At 41.5% G+C, this 14146-nt stretch overlaps 1 protein-coding gene across 3 annotated transcripts in view; it reads left to right on the forward strand.

Moving 5' to 3' along the window:
- Cnga1 (cyclic nucleotide gated channel subunit alpha 1) overlaps positions 1 to 2250 on the forward strand; it is a 38073-nt gene extending 35823 nt beyond the window's left edge. For 2 of the 3 annotated variants that reach the window (XM_087584452.1, XM_087584453.1), the window contains exon 9: positions 402 to 2245. In XM_087584452.1, coding sequence (XP_087440578.1) covers positions 402 to 1816 — 1415 coding nt within the window. In that variant the 3' untranslated portion in view covers positions 1817 to 2245. 3 annotated transcript variants of the gene reach the window in all.
- The last annotated feature ends 11896 nt before the right edge of the window (positions 2251 to 14146 follow it).

The following is a 14146-nucleotide window of genomic DNA, read 5'->3' on the forward strand; positions in this document are numbered from 1 at the left end:
CCCAAGAGATCTTAATCAGAGTGAGCAAGAAAGTTTCGGGGCTTTTAAAGAAGCTATCAGGAAGCATTCAGTATGGTTAGAGATCTAGAAGGCCAGAGACCACCAGTCTTTAAAACTACCTCTACATTCAGTGCTGTGTCCCAGTCCAAACCATTCCAGACCAGGCTGGCTCCCAGCACTTTTACACTAAAAAGTATGATTTTTTTTCCTGTTTCTCCTACAGTAGACTCTTCTATAACCTTATGTAGACTTGGTCTTATGGGTTGTTATATCACTGTAGACATATTTATTGAAAAGTATTTTTACTTGGCCCGGACAAAGCTGAGTAAGAGCTGCTGTAGGAAACGATCACAGTAGCAGAATAAACGGAGACAGTATGGCTTGCCTCTCTTCTGTTTTAGGTTACCTGGAACAAGGGTTGCTAGTGAAAGACAAACTGAAACTCATAGAGAAGTACAAAGCAAACCTGCAGTTTAAACTTGACGTTCTGTCAGTGATACCGACCGACCTGCTGTATTTCAAGTTTGGGTGGAACTATCCAGAAATCAGGTTGAACCGGCTGTTAAGAATCTCTCGGATGTTTGAGTTCTTCCAGAGGACAGAGACAAGGACCAACTACCCGAACATCTTTAGGATCTCAAACCTTGTGATGTACATTGTCATCATCATCCACTGGAACGCGTGTGTGTACTACTCCATCTCAAAAGCTATTGGATTTGGGAATGACACATGGGTCTACCCTGATGTTAATGATCCTGAATTTGGCCGTTTGGCTAGAAAATACGTCTACAGCCTTTATTGGTCTACCTTGACTTTGACGACCATTGGAGAAACCCCACCCCCCGTGCTGGATTCCGAGTATGTCTTTGTGGTGGTAGACTTCTTAATTGGAGTTTTAATTTTTGCCACCATTGTCGGTAACATAGGCTCCATGATTTCCAATATGAATGCAGCCCGGGCAGAATTTCAATCAAGAGTTGATGCTATCAAACAGTACATGAATTTTCGAAATGTGAGCAAAGACATGGAAAAGAGAGTTATTAAATGGTTTGACTACCTGTGGACTAACAAAAAGACAGTCGATGAGAGAGAAGTTCTGAGATACCTCCCTGACAAACTCAGGGCAGAGATTGCCATCAATGTTCACCTAGACACGTTAAAAAAGGTTCGTATCTTTGCTGACTGTGAGGCTGGTCTGTTGGTGGAGTTGGTGTTGAAATTACAACCCCAGGTGTACAGTCCTGGAGATTACATATGCAAGAAAGGGGACATTGGGCGGGAGATGTACATCATCAAGGAAGGCAAACTTGCTGTGGTGGCAGACGACGGAATCACACAGTTTGTGGTGTTGAGTGACGGCAGCTACTTTGGCGAGATCAGCATTCTTAACATCAAAGGCAGCAAGGCTGGCAACCGAAGAACAGCCAATATTAAGAGCATTGGCTACTCGGACCTGTTCTGCCTCTCAAAGGATGACCTCATGGAAGCTCTTACAGAGTACCCAGATGCCAAAACTATGTTGGAGGAGAAAGGGAGGCAGATCTTAATGAAAGACGGTCTACTGGATATAAACATTGCGAATTTGGGCAGTGACCCTAAAGACCTGGAAGAGAAGGTCACTCGAATGGAGGGGTCAGTGGACCTCCTGCAAACACGATTTGCCCGAATCTTGGCTGAGTATGAATCGATGCAGCAGAAACTCAAGCAAAGATTAACCAAGGTTGAGAAATTCTTGAAACCACTTATTGAAACTGAATTTTCAGCCCTTGAGGAACCCGGAGGAGAAAGTGAACCCACAGAGTCTCTACAGGGCTAAAAAAAAACCTGGCCAATAGCAAAAACCATGCACGCCGTGTGATCCTTTTGAGCGCTTGACCAGAGACAATTGAGAATTGGGAGAAAAAGAGTTCTCTGGGAAATTTTTCTATATTGAAAAAGTGTGTGGGTAGATGACACAAATCTGTTGTGCAACACTGCAACAAAAGTATCATCTTATCCTGGGACTTTTCACAATGGACACTGTGCGAGGACATGAATTGATTAATGTGTCTGTGTCAGGATCCGTTTATTCTCTTTCCCACAGATGCTCCTTTTATGAAGTAATCTGTAAAAATGAACACGTATCTCTCACTTTCAGGCCACCTGCATCACTGAGTCAAATGTATTCAGTGCAACTGCGTCCCTTGTGCTTGAGACACAGTTATCAGAAGAAGTAGAACGCAATAAAGTGAAATTGATTACAAAACCAGAGTACGTATGAGTTATTGGAAAATGAAGTAGGGAATAAGTAGTGTCTTACAGAGCTTCAGGCCATGTTAAGGAGACTAGCCTTGGTGGTGATATAAATGTGGGTGATGGAGGGAAATTTCTTGCTGATAGATACAAAACGAATCCTGTTACAAGAAAATACATATGCACATAAATGTTAAAATGTTCATTGCCATCACATGATGATATAGGAGATGTTAAATTTAAGCAGCTCTCAGAATATGAAGGCCTGACAATGGTGGCTGTTATCTTCTTTTTGTGTCTAACCAAGTAAGAAAAATAGACAAATGTAATACTGTTGGATTATTAACTAGGTCAGGGGCCCTATCAGAAAAGAGGACCAGAATGTTCTATGGGCCAGTACAAAGCTTCTTAGAAAGGCCAAATTTTTAAATACCAAGGCTTTAACTAAGCAGCAGAGTGCTGGTTAGGGAGTACATGGCCCTGGATTCTATTGCTAGAATAAATGGAGGCGGGAAGGGGGTGAGAAAAGAGGAGGGGGGAAGAGAAGGGAAGGGGAACTAATCCATTAACATTGTGCCTTTGTACATTTCCCTTGTATGTTTTGTATAGTACCCCTTCATTATCAGCATATGTTTCTTCACAATAGAAAAAATGTCTTACTCTTCAGATAGGTATATTATATATAACCCAGTTTCTAGCTGAAACAGTTCATTCCTGTTATGCTCCTCCTCTTCTTCATGAGATAGAATAGGAATGAGTGCTGCACTCCATGCTTAGCTCTGGCTTCTGAGAAGTATGACAGGCATCAGGGTGAAAAGAGGCTTCGAGTCTTACCTGGGCTGGCAATAATGCCAAGCGTTCTTATTTGGTTATCGTCAATCTCAAGCTGATGCTTACCTTGGACTGCTGATGGAATGTTCGGTCAAAGGCTTGCGGTAAGGAAGTTATGCAGCTCCTTCCTCAGGATTCCTCTAGGCTAAGATGCGGGTGGTGATTTGGGTCTGATGTCTGACACCTGAAAGAGTGGTACTGACGGGGCTCAGCGTCATCTGGAGGTAAAAAAAAAAAAAAAAAAAGACAGGATCCATGTGGCTTTGGGGAAGCTTCTTTTAAGAACCTTGGTGCGGGTTGGGGATTTGGCTCAGTGGTAGAGCGCTTACCTAGGAAGCGCAAGGCCCTGGGTTCGGTCCCCAGCTCCGGGGCGGGGGGGGGGGGGGGGAGGGAGAACCTTGGTGCATGTGGAGCAGGAACTCACCTCTTAGCTATGCAGAAATCAGTCATATCTGGATATCAGAGCATTTAACATATTAGAACAAGAACAGACATGACGTGAAGATGAGCGAGAGGGGAGCTAAGTGGAAGCTGGCAGGTAAGTTCTGTGACTTAAAGATAACAGGCCAGTGAGGGGCTGTAAACCAGTGAGTATTTACCATGTCCCAACTCTTTTATGTGATGCTCACAGGAAGAGATACATTAAGATACATTTTTTGTATGATACTTTTTTTGTATTAAGAAAGTCCCAAAGCCTGAAGCTGCACATGTTTCCTATTAGAAATTAACTAGAGTATAATGCATCCCTGTTTTGCTAGCTAGTATTACATCAACTTCGCACAAGTTAGAGTCATTTGGGAAGAGGGAACTTCAACTAGGAAAACACCCCTACCAGATTGGCCTATGAACAAGCTTTGGGGCATTTTCTTGATTGATAATTATTGTGGAAGGGCTCAGTTCACTATGAGTGATGCCACTCAGGCTGGCAGTCCTGGAGTGTCTGAGAAAGTAGACTGAGTAAGCCAGAAGGAGCATATCAGTAAGCAATACTCCTCTATGGCCTCTGTTCCACTTTCTGCCTCCAGGGTCCTATCCTGAGTTCTCATCCTGGCTTCCCTTAGTGATGGACTTACAAGCTGTAAGGTGAAATAAACCCTTTCCTCCCCAGAAGTTGCTAATGGTCATGGTGTTTTATCACAGCGATGGGAACTCTATCCAAGCTGCCTTATGAGTTACTTTTTATTGCTGTGATAAAACAGGGTGACTGTGGGAAGGGGCAGGAACTTGGAGTGAGTGTGTAAGGAGCAAAAGAAGTGCTAAGTGAATGTGTGCTATAAACAGAGCCATGTCAAGGACACCAATATCTCAGACTCACCACGATGACGAAACCTCCCCTGGCTCAGACTCAGGGCAATTGCAAGTCCTTCCCTTGTCCTTGTGTAGATGTTGACAGTATGGGCAGAAGATGTGACCAGAGCTTCCTCCTATGAGATGTTTACATCCTGAGACTGCTCCTCTACAGAGATGCCCTATAGACACTAGTTAAGTCTGCCTCTCTGCTCATCTATACATAGTAAACCCATCCCCTTATTCAGCTATAAGCAACAAACCCACCTTCTCAATTCATATTATTAAACAAATGCGTTGAATTTGGGGTTTGCCCACTGGATCCCAGCTTTTCTATATGCATGTCTGCCTTTTTTTTTAATTCCTTGTTACCCCAATTAGTCAGTCCTCAAGCTGTGGAGGTCATGGCAATGACCATGGCAGCTTTGAGAAGGAAGGGTGTATTGGGTCTTCTAGATCCAGAGGTCTGAGAGTCCATCAGCAACCCAACATGGATGCTGCAACCATGGCCGAGGAACCAGCTAAAAGCTCAAAGCACAAATAAGAAGATGAGAGAGCAGACTAGTAATGGTGCTGGACCTTTGAAACTTTAAAGCCTGACTCTGGTAACACATTTCCTCCAGCAGGGCTTTACCTCCCTAAGCTTCCCCAGACAGTGCCACCAACTGGAGACCAAGTATTCAAATGTCTAAGACTATGAGAGACATCTTATACAAATACCACAATCCCCAAACCTTGATCCATTGATATTAAACAACTCATATCTTTAGAGTTACTTCCTGTTTTAAAAACTACAGGAAGTTTATATAAACTTCTTGTTTAAGGGCAAATTTACCTGTTTAAAAAAAAACAACAACTAGGTTCCTTAGTAATGCATGCAAATCTTGTTTACACAAAGTCAGGAAGGACTTTCTGACAGGAGAGGAATTACTAAGGAAGCCATTCCCTCCAGCACAGGTGGGGACCAAAGCCTTAGTATCCACTCTGTTAGTCTGCCTTCACTTGACATATTTGTGTTTTGCTCAGAAAGCTAAGTACAAGATCTTGCCCTGCTGGTCAACACCTCCTGGTTTTTTTCAGTAAGCCAGGACAAGCTCCCACAGCCACTCAAAGGCATAGAAACATTTCCTTGTGCTTTTTCCCAGCCATGATAACGTAGACTCTGTGTCTTGTAATATCAGCATTGCTGAACTGAAGCAATCAGCAAATGAAAATGAAATGATTGAATACAAAATAAATAAAGATTAAGGAAAGAAAACCATCACAGCCACACACACACACACACACACACTCACTCACATACACACACACTCACATATACACACTCACATATACACACTCACATACACACACATACACACACACTCACACACACTCACACACACATTCACATACACACACACTCACATACACACATTCACATACACACACACTCACACACACTCACATACACACACACTCACATATACACACACTCACATACACACACACACTCTCACACTCACACACACATTCACATATACACACACTCACACACACATTCACATACACACACTCTCACACTCACACACACTCACATATACACACACTCACATATACACACTCACATACACACACACACTCTCACACTCACACACACTCACTCACATACACACACTCACATATACACACTCACATATACACACTCACATACACACACATACACACACACTCACATATACACACACTCACATACACACACACACTCTCACACTCACACACACATTCACATATACACACACTCACACACACATTCACATACACACACTCTCACACTCACACACACACTCACATATACACACACTCACATACACACACATACACACACACTCACATACACACATTCACATACACACACACTCACACACACTCACATACACACACACTCACATATACACACACTCACATACACACACATACACACACTCACATACACACACACTCTCACACACACACTCACATACACTCACTCACATATACACACTCACATACACACACTCACATACACACACACTCTCACACACACACTCACATACACACACTCACATACACACACGCACATTCACACACACACTCACATGCACACACTCATACACACACACTCACATACACACATTCACATACACACATTCACATACACACATACACACGCACTCACACACACTCACTCACATACACACACATTCACATATACACACTCACATACACACACTCACATACACACACTCACATACACACACACTCACACACACATTCACATACACACACTCACATACACACACGCACATTCACACACACACTCACATGCACACACTCATACACACACTCACATACACACATTCACATACACACATTCACATACACACACATACACACGCACTCACACACACTCACTCACATACACACACTCACATATACACACTCACATACACACACTCACATACACACACTCACATACACACACACTCTCACACTCACACACATTCACATACACACACACTCACACACAATTCACATACACATACTCTCACACTCACACACATTCACATATACACACACTCACATATACACACACTCACATACACATACATACATACACACACTCACATACACACACACTCACACACACATACACACACTCTCACACTCACACACACACTCACATATACACACACTCACATATACACACACTCACATACACATACATACATACACACTCACATACACACACACTCACACACACATACACACACTCACACTCACACACACACTCACATATACACACACTCACACACACACTCACACACACACACACACACTTCAGCTTTACTGATGGGATCTTGGCTTGGAAGTAATGGAATACATGCAATTCAGAAAACAGTAAAACATCAAAACCAAAGCAGTCGTCATAGAAACACATAAAGAAGTCCTTAAGTTACTCAGCTATAGCCTCTGTGCAAACGTGCAGTCTGGGTTTTCCTCTAAAAATGTGGTAGCAATAGGGCTAAGGAGATGGCTCAGTGTCTAGAGCACTTGTTGCTCTTGCAGAGGACCCAGGCTTGTTTCACAGGACCCACATCAGGTGCTTACAACTGTCTATGCCAGTTCCAGGCGATCTGACCTTTGGTCCTTGTTGGGTGTCTGCATGAATGCACTGCACAGAAAATCATGCAGGCATACACGTGTATATGTAAAAAATAATAAATCTTTTATAAAAGTGGGCAGCAAGTATGAGCTGGAAGAGCTACAAGCTACAATGAAGCACCATGGGACTGGTTTGTACTTTGAAGGCTCTAACTAGATCTTTCAACATTGTCTCATCACATACTAAGTCTTTTCTAATGATCGTTTAGTTTTCTTTCCTAGGCTTGTTACCAATGCTTGGGTGAGAAGACTTCATCATCTTCTTAGCTGACTTAAGTGTCTCATATGTGAGGGCTGCTCAGACAAGGTGGAGGGTAGAGTAGATGCTGTGCATAAGCCTTTCAGCGAAAGGTCAAAGATAGCGCACCTGAGGGTTTAGCCTGTGACGGTAGATGGTCCTTAAGAATGATGTGCTGGACAGTTTTATAACAATTTGACGCAAGCCATAGCCATCCGAGAGGAGGAAACTGTAACTGAAAATGCCTTCCTCAGACTGGGCTATTGGCAAGCCTGTAGGGCATTTTTAAAATTAGTAATGGATGAGGGAGGGCTCAGCCTTTTGTGAATGGTGCTCCCTTAGGCTGGTGGTCCTAGAATCTATAAGAAAGCAGGTTGAGCTAGTCATGATGAGCAAGTCAGTAAACAGCTCCCTTCCATGGCCTCTTGTCTTAGAGTTGTACTGCTGTGAGCAGACACCATGACCAAGGCAACTCTTATAAGGACAACATTTAATTAGGGTTGGCTTACAGGTTCAGGGGTTCAGTCAATTATCATCAATGTGGGAGCATGGCAGTGCCCAAACAGACATGGGGCTAAAGGAGCTGAGAATTCTTCATCTTCATCTGGAGGCTGCTAGCAGATTCTAGGCAGCTAGGACAAGAGTCTTATAGCCCACTCCCACAGTGACATGCCTACTCCAACAAGGCCACACCTCCTAATAATGACACTCTTTGGGCTAGGCATACTCAAACCATCTCACCTCTGCATCAGATCCTGCCTATAGGTTCCTACTCTGCTGGGTGCCTGTCCTGACTTTTTTTTTTTTTTTTGATATGTCATTGAGAAACTGGTTCTCAACCTTCCAAATGCTGTAACCCTTTAATACAGTTCCTAATGTTGTGATAACCCCCAACCAAAACATAATCTTGTTGCCACTTTATAAATGTAATTTTGTTACTGTAATGAATCATATTGTAGATATCTGACATGCAGGATATCTGATATGTACCCCCACAGGTTGAGAACTGCTAGATATTGAATACTTATATGAAAGAGTTAGTCGGATGAACCCTTTCTTTCCTAAGTTGTCTGGGTCTGGGTGTTTCGTTACAGTAATAGTAACCCTAATTAGGACAAATGGACAGGGAAAGCTTTAACCAGAAATATAGAATGCTGGCAAAAATCATTAGCACAAGGCAAAGATGAGTCAAACACTTTATTGAAGAGAGGTGATACAGTTTGACCAGGCTTCTGGCTTCCCTCACCTTTGGAAGAAGGGAGAACAGAAGATTGAGTTTCTTTTCTTTTTTTCTTTTTCTTTTTCTTTTTTTCGGAGCTGGGGACCGAACCCAGGGCCTTGTGCTTGCTAGGCAAGCGCTCTACCACTGAGCTAAATCCCCAACCCCGAAGATTGAGTTTCTTAGGCCAAGTGGTGGTGCTGGTTTACGCGCATCATGTGATCTAACAGACGGTTGTCCATCATTATGAAGTACTTGAAACTCCCTGTCTCAGGGTTCTACTGCTGTGAAGAGACACCATGACCATGGCAACGCTTAGCAAGAACGCATTTAACTGGAGCTTAGTCCATTGTCATCATGGCAGAAAGGATGGTGCTGGAGAAGGAGCTGGGAGTTCTACATCTGCACCAGCAGGCAGCAGGAAGAGAGAGTGAACTACTGGGCCTGGCTTGAGTTTCTGAAACCTCAATGCCCAACCCTGGTGACACACTTCCTCCACAGGCCTCCTAATAGCGCCACTCTCTGAACACATGAGGGCCATTTTCATTCAAATATTCATAATCCCAGAAGGCTATTTTCTTAGTGTGTCAGAAGTGTCTGGTTTTCTGGTAGGGTGCAAAAATATTTATTCTTACCCTATTTCTGTCTGTTAAAAATGGAAAAAATGATTTAATTAATAGAAAAGGAATTATAAATAGCAAAATCAGTGCTCTTTGGTGACAGTGATTTTTTCTAACATTGGCTAGTTTTAGTATAGAAATTATGACACATTTAGGAGCCAGCAGATAGCTAAGTGGGTAAATATGCTTGCCAGGTAAGCCTGATGACCCAAGTTGATGACCAAGCCCATTGTTGAAGGAGAACTGACTCTCAAAAGTTGTCCTCTGACCTCCATACATGTGCCATGTCATGTACACATACCTATTTACATAACTTATGTAAACTTGGAGCATTTGAACATTTCCCAATTTTAGGTCATTCACCAAGGAAATACTAATAATTATGTTATAAGAAGCTTTTCACTAGCGTATGAGACATGCATGAGAAGCGAAGTTGGGTGGTGTGAGCTGTGTTTACAGTAAAGTCAGCTTGCACCTTTACTTTTGAGAAGTCCATTGCCTTAAAAGGGTTAAAAATAAACCCTAATCATTTTTCTTAAGCATGCTGGAATAAGCCTAGGTGGGATACTTACTAGCAGTTTAAGTAATATTCTTCCTCACAATTCTTGAAACGTTATTGTTTTGACATCCAAGATTAAAGACTGCTAAGAGGAACTGACATCAATAGTCCCAGGATACATGCCTTCCAGATAAGAGTGCTTTATAAATATTCCTTCATAAATTATATCCAATCATGTTTTCTGCTTAACCAATATGGAAATGCATGCGCAGAGAGATTAAGTCACAGGATCACAGAGGGAGGAAGCAGAACAGCAGCTATTTGAATCCAGACAGTGTCTCTGATCTTAACCGCTTGACATGGATCAATACTGTTCCATGATCATGCAATTCTGTCTACATCAAACTACAAACACAAAACACAGTATGCATTTATGTTTTTTGAGCACAATTACATTATAATGTAATAACCAAGGGTACAAGGGTGTAGTAGACACCAGAGACCAGAATAATGGCTACTTCTCCCGTTGGGGACAGAGGAAGTAGTATAGAAAGTGGCAGATGCATGCTTCAACTAAATACACTGCTTTTTAATCTTTTAAAACAAACAGACGCCAATAAATACTAATGCTGAGGTCTGGCAAAGCTAGGTACGAATCCGTGGGGACCACTCTAACTATGGGAATATTTGAAATATTTTGAAAGAAGAGAGAAGAGATGAAAAATGGGAGAACTATTTATAAGCCCACACAGCTAGTTTAGTGACCGGGCCTGGACTCATGACACAGGTTCAGTGTTTGGTCTCTTTACTGTTGTACTTGCTTGCTTCTTCCACAGCCCCTGAGCGCTTTCTGAACTTCTGCTTGGTGATAATGTGGCATTTATCTGCATATTTCCACTTTAGGCTTGTCAAGAGTGTATGCTGGGTGAATCTGGGATATTTTCTAAAGTTATATCTACGTCTGGCTTTTGACTCCCTGACTAGTTAGGAGGTAATAAAATACATTTTCCCCACTAATGTTCCCTTGGGATTTGGAAAATATCAATTTATCGCAAAATTACTCGCTACCCTGACAATGTTGGCTCTTCAAAAAGACTGATATTGGCTATCTTGTCAGATTGCCAACTTCTCATCTTTCCAACTAGGCTCACTTTTGTTCTATCTGGGTAGAGCTTCTCTCACTGGACTTGGTTGAAGGTGTTACTTGGATTAGTTTTTTAGAGAGTAGGATGCCTATTTCCTGGGTTTCTCACAAAGATTCCCGAGGCTGAGGAGCACAGGTATCTGGTGGCAGAAAAGTCCAATATGTATCACAGTTTTTCTCAGTGAATCCCCACTTAGTCTCCCTAGAAAAATGACTACATAGTACCTAGGTGTGTACTTTCCATCACAAGCACCAACAGCTGTCTAAAGTAGAAATATAACTTCCCCACCTATTTAAATGTAACAAGGCACTCTTAGCGCTTTGGTTTGCAAAGATAACATTAGTAGATCTACACTGCATATATTTTTGTTCAATTCAGATGTAATCTCACAATACCCAAAGAGCATACAGTATGTAAAATGAACGAAGACATGTTCTGTGATAAAGTTATGTGAAATTTGCTATTTTTGCATTTATTTTTAAATAAATAAATAACCAGCAAGCCCTGGGGCTCTACCAGGTAATGGGGATTACATTCATGCCCTGCTGTGCCTAACTTTTTCAACGTGGATGCTGGAAACCAAAATCTGTTCCTCATGCTTGCATGTCAAGCACTTTATACATGGAGCTAACTCCTCCTCCTCTTTTAATAAATGTGCTTCAATGTCTGTGTTACAAATGTGACCTAGTATAACTCTAGCATTAGGTTCAATTGTGAATCCAAGGCAACAATGATTGAGTAAATCCAGGAACTTGTATCATCCACAAGACAGATTTTGTATTTATTTTTCATATTGAAATTTTAAAACAGGCAAATGAGGACTGCCACAATGTTTTGTCCACTTGACTCCTTGGGCGACAGGTCCCTTATATTCTATAGTTCTGGGATGTCTGGCCTCTACAGTCTGAGACGTCGATCCAGTTCCTGCCATCTGATCACAGTTTAGGGATGAGGAAAGAGGGATGGATGAAGGGCATCTTCCTCCACCAGAGGACACACTTCAGCAGTCAGGAAATCCTCTTCCACTTACTCATTTTACTGATCAAACTTAATGGTGTGCAGAGATCTGGAAGCAAGAGAGGTGGCTTCAGTATAGTCTTCATTATGGGATATATTACATATGTATAATTCTACATGGATAAATGCTCACGTAGGTCCAGGGGTTTAGTTTTAAAGGAAGAAGGCAGATGTTTCTGCTACACTCGAATTGTAGGCCAGAAGATTGAAATGTCTGCTGCCTCTTTGGTTGTTCTGGCACAGCTCTAAAGGGTTGTTTTTCAAAGGAAACAACCAAGTAGCTGAAGATATTAGGTCCCAGACATAGAGTTACAGTCTTTTATTTTTTTTTAAATTTAGAGAATACTTTATTAGTTTTTGTAATCAAACCCACGTAGATAAGACCTTACATATTTAATACAGTGTGTTACCCCTGTACAAATGGAAAAAACTTAAGTTCAACATTTCTAGACCAATATGGCTGTTAATTTCTGTACAGTGCCAACTCAACACAGTAAACGGGGATACTTTTTTCCAAAGTTGACAGCACAGCTAAAGTTTCAAAAAATTCAAATTATATATCTGTATATATATATTTATATTTATATAAAAAGACCAATAATAGCAGTGTGTTATGCATCAACAGCAGCAACAGCTTTTCCAGGTTCTGCAGTCATCTGAACAAAACTGTAGAGACATCCAGCACACCCCATTAAAAAAAAAAAAAAGTAAAAAAACAAAACCCGAGAAAACAGCACAGTTCTGTTACTCTTGTGGTACCTGGCACCATTTTTTTTTAAAATTAGCTTCTCAATCATCATCTGGAAAGAAAAAATTCTGAGCAACATCATTAAAAACAGCTCTGTCACTACTACTAGCACGGTCACTACTACGTGTCATAAAGCAGGTACAAGCTATTTTACATCCACAGAGGTATGATACAGTACTGTCCTACATCTATAATACTAGAGGATACAATTTAAAAGGCATTATTTGAGACTTGATTCTACTTTTCCAGCAGAGGGCCCAAAGGATGGTGTGACACAGCTTTGTAAAGAAACATACTCTAGACAGGATTTCCTTTCACTAGTGGCACAGTTCTAAGGATTCATTCTCTCCATGAATGTCAGCTAAAACCGTTATTAAAAAAATGAAATATCCCTAGAACAAAACCGTATAACCACCGGATTCACATGAAGATGACCTAGTGGAGACAAGCTGGACCTCACCTTACCAACAAGCTATCAAATCTGTTATGTTTAAACAGTGAGACCTCCAAGGAAGGAGATGCCAAGTAGTGCTTCAAAGCTTCGGACCACAATCAAACACAGCATCCTTTTCAACAGAAGCAGAAGCTCATCTGAATATGCTCAAGGATGCTGACATCAACATTTAATCATCTCCTCACTCATCCAGGAAGAAGGGGAGATCAGTTACTACTGTACTTTATTGTGTTCAACCAAATCACCATGTTACAAAAATAGCAAGCTGCCATAATAAAAAATAAGGCTCCTCTATCCAGCACCAGATAGCATCATTTTACTTTCAAGCCTAGAAATTGCACACTTGTATATAAACCAACCGAAGATGAGGATTGAGAGTTCATCTTGGTGGATTTTTCCTTTGATGAATATGAAGTGTCCTTCCTTATCTTTTTTGATGACTTTTAATTGAAAATTGATTTTATTTGATATTAGAATGGCTACTCCAGCTTGCTTCTTCTGACCATTTGCTTGGAAAGTTGTTTTCCAGCCTTTCACTCTGAGGTAGTGTCTGTCTTTGTCTCTGAGGTGTGTTTCCTGTAGGCAGCAGAATTCAGGGTCCTCGTTGCGTATCCAGTTTGTTAATCTATGTCTTTTTATTGGGGAGTTGAGGCCATTGATGTTGAGAGATATT

Source organism: Rattus norvegicus, chromosome 14 (genome assembly GCF_021556685.1).
Source record: "Rattus norvegicus strain SHRSP/BbbUtx chromosome 14, alternate assembly SHRSP_T2T, whole genome shotgun sequence".
Classification (NCBI taxonomy): Eukaryota; Metazoa; Chordata; class Mammalia; order Rodentia; family Muridae; genus Rattus; species Rattus norvegicus.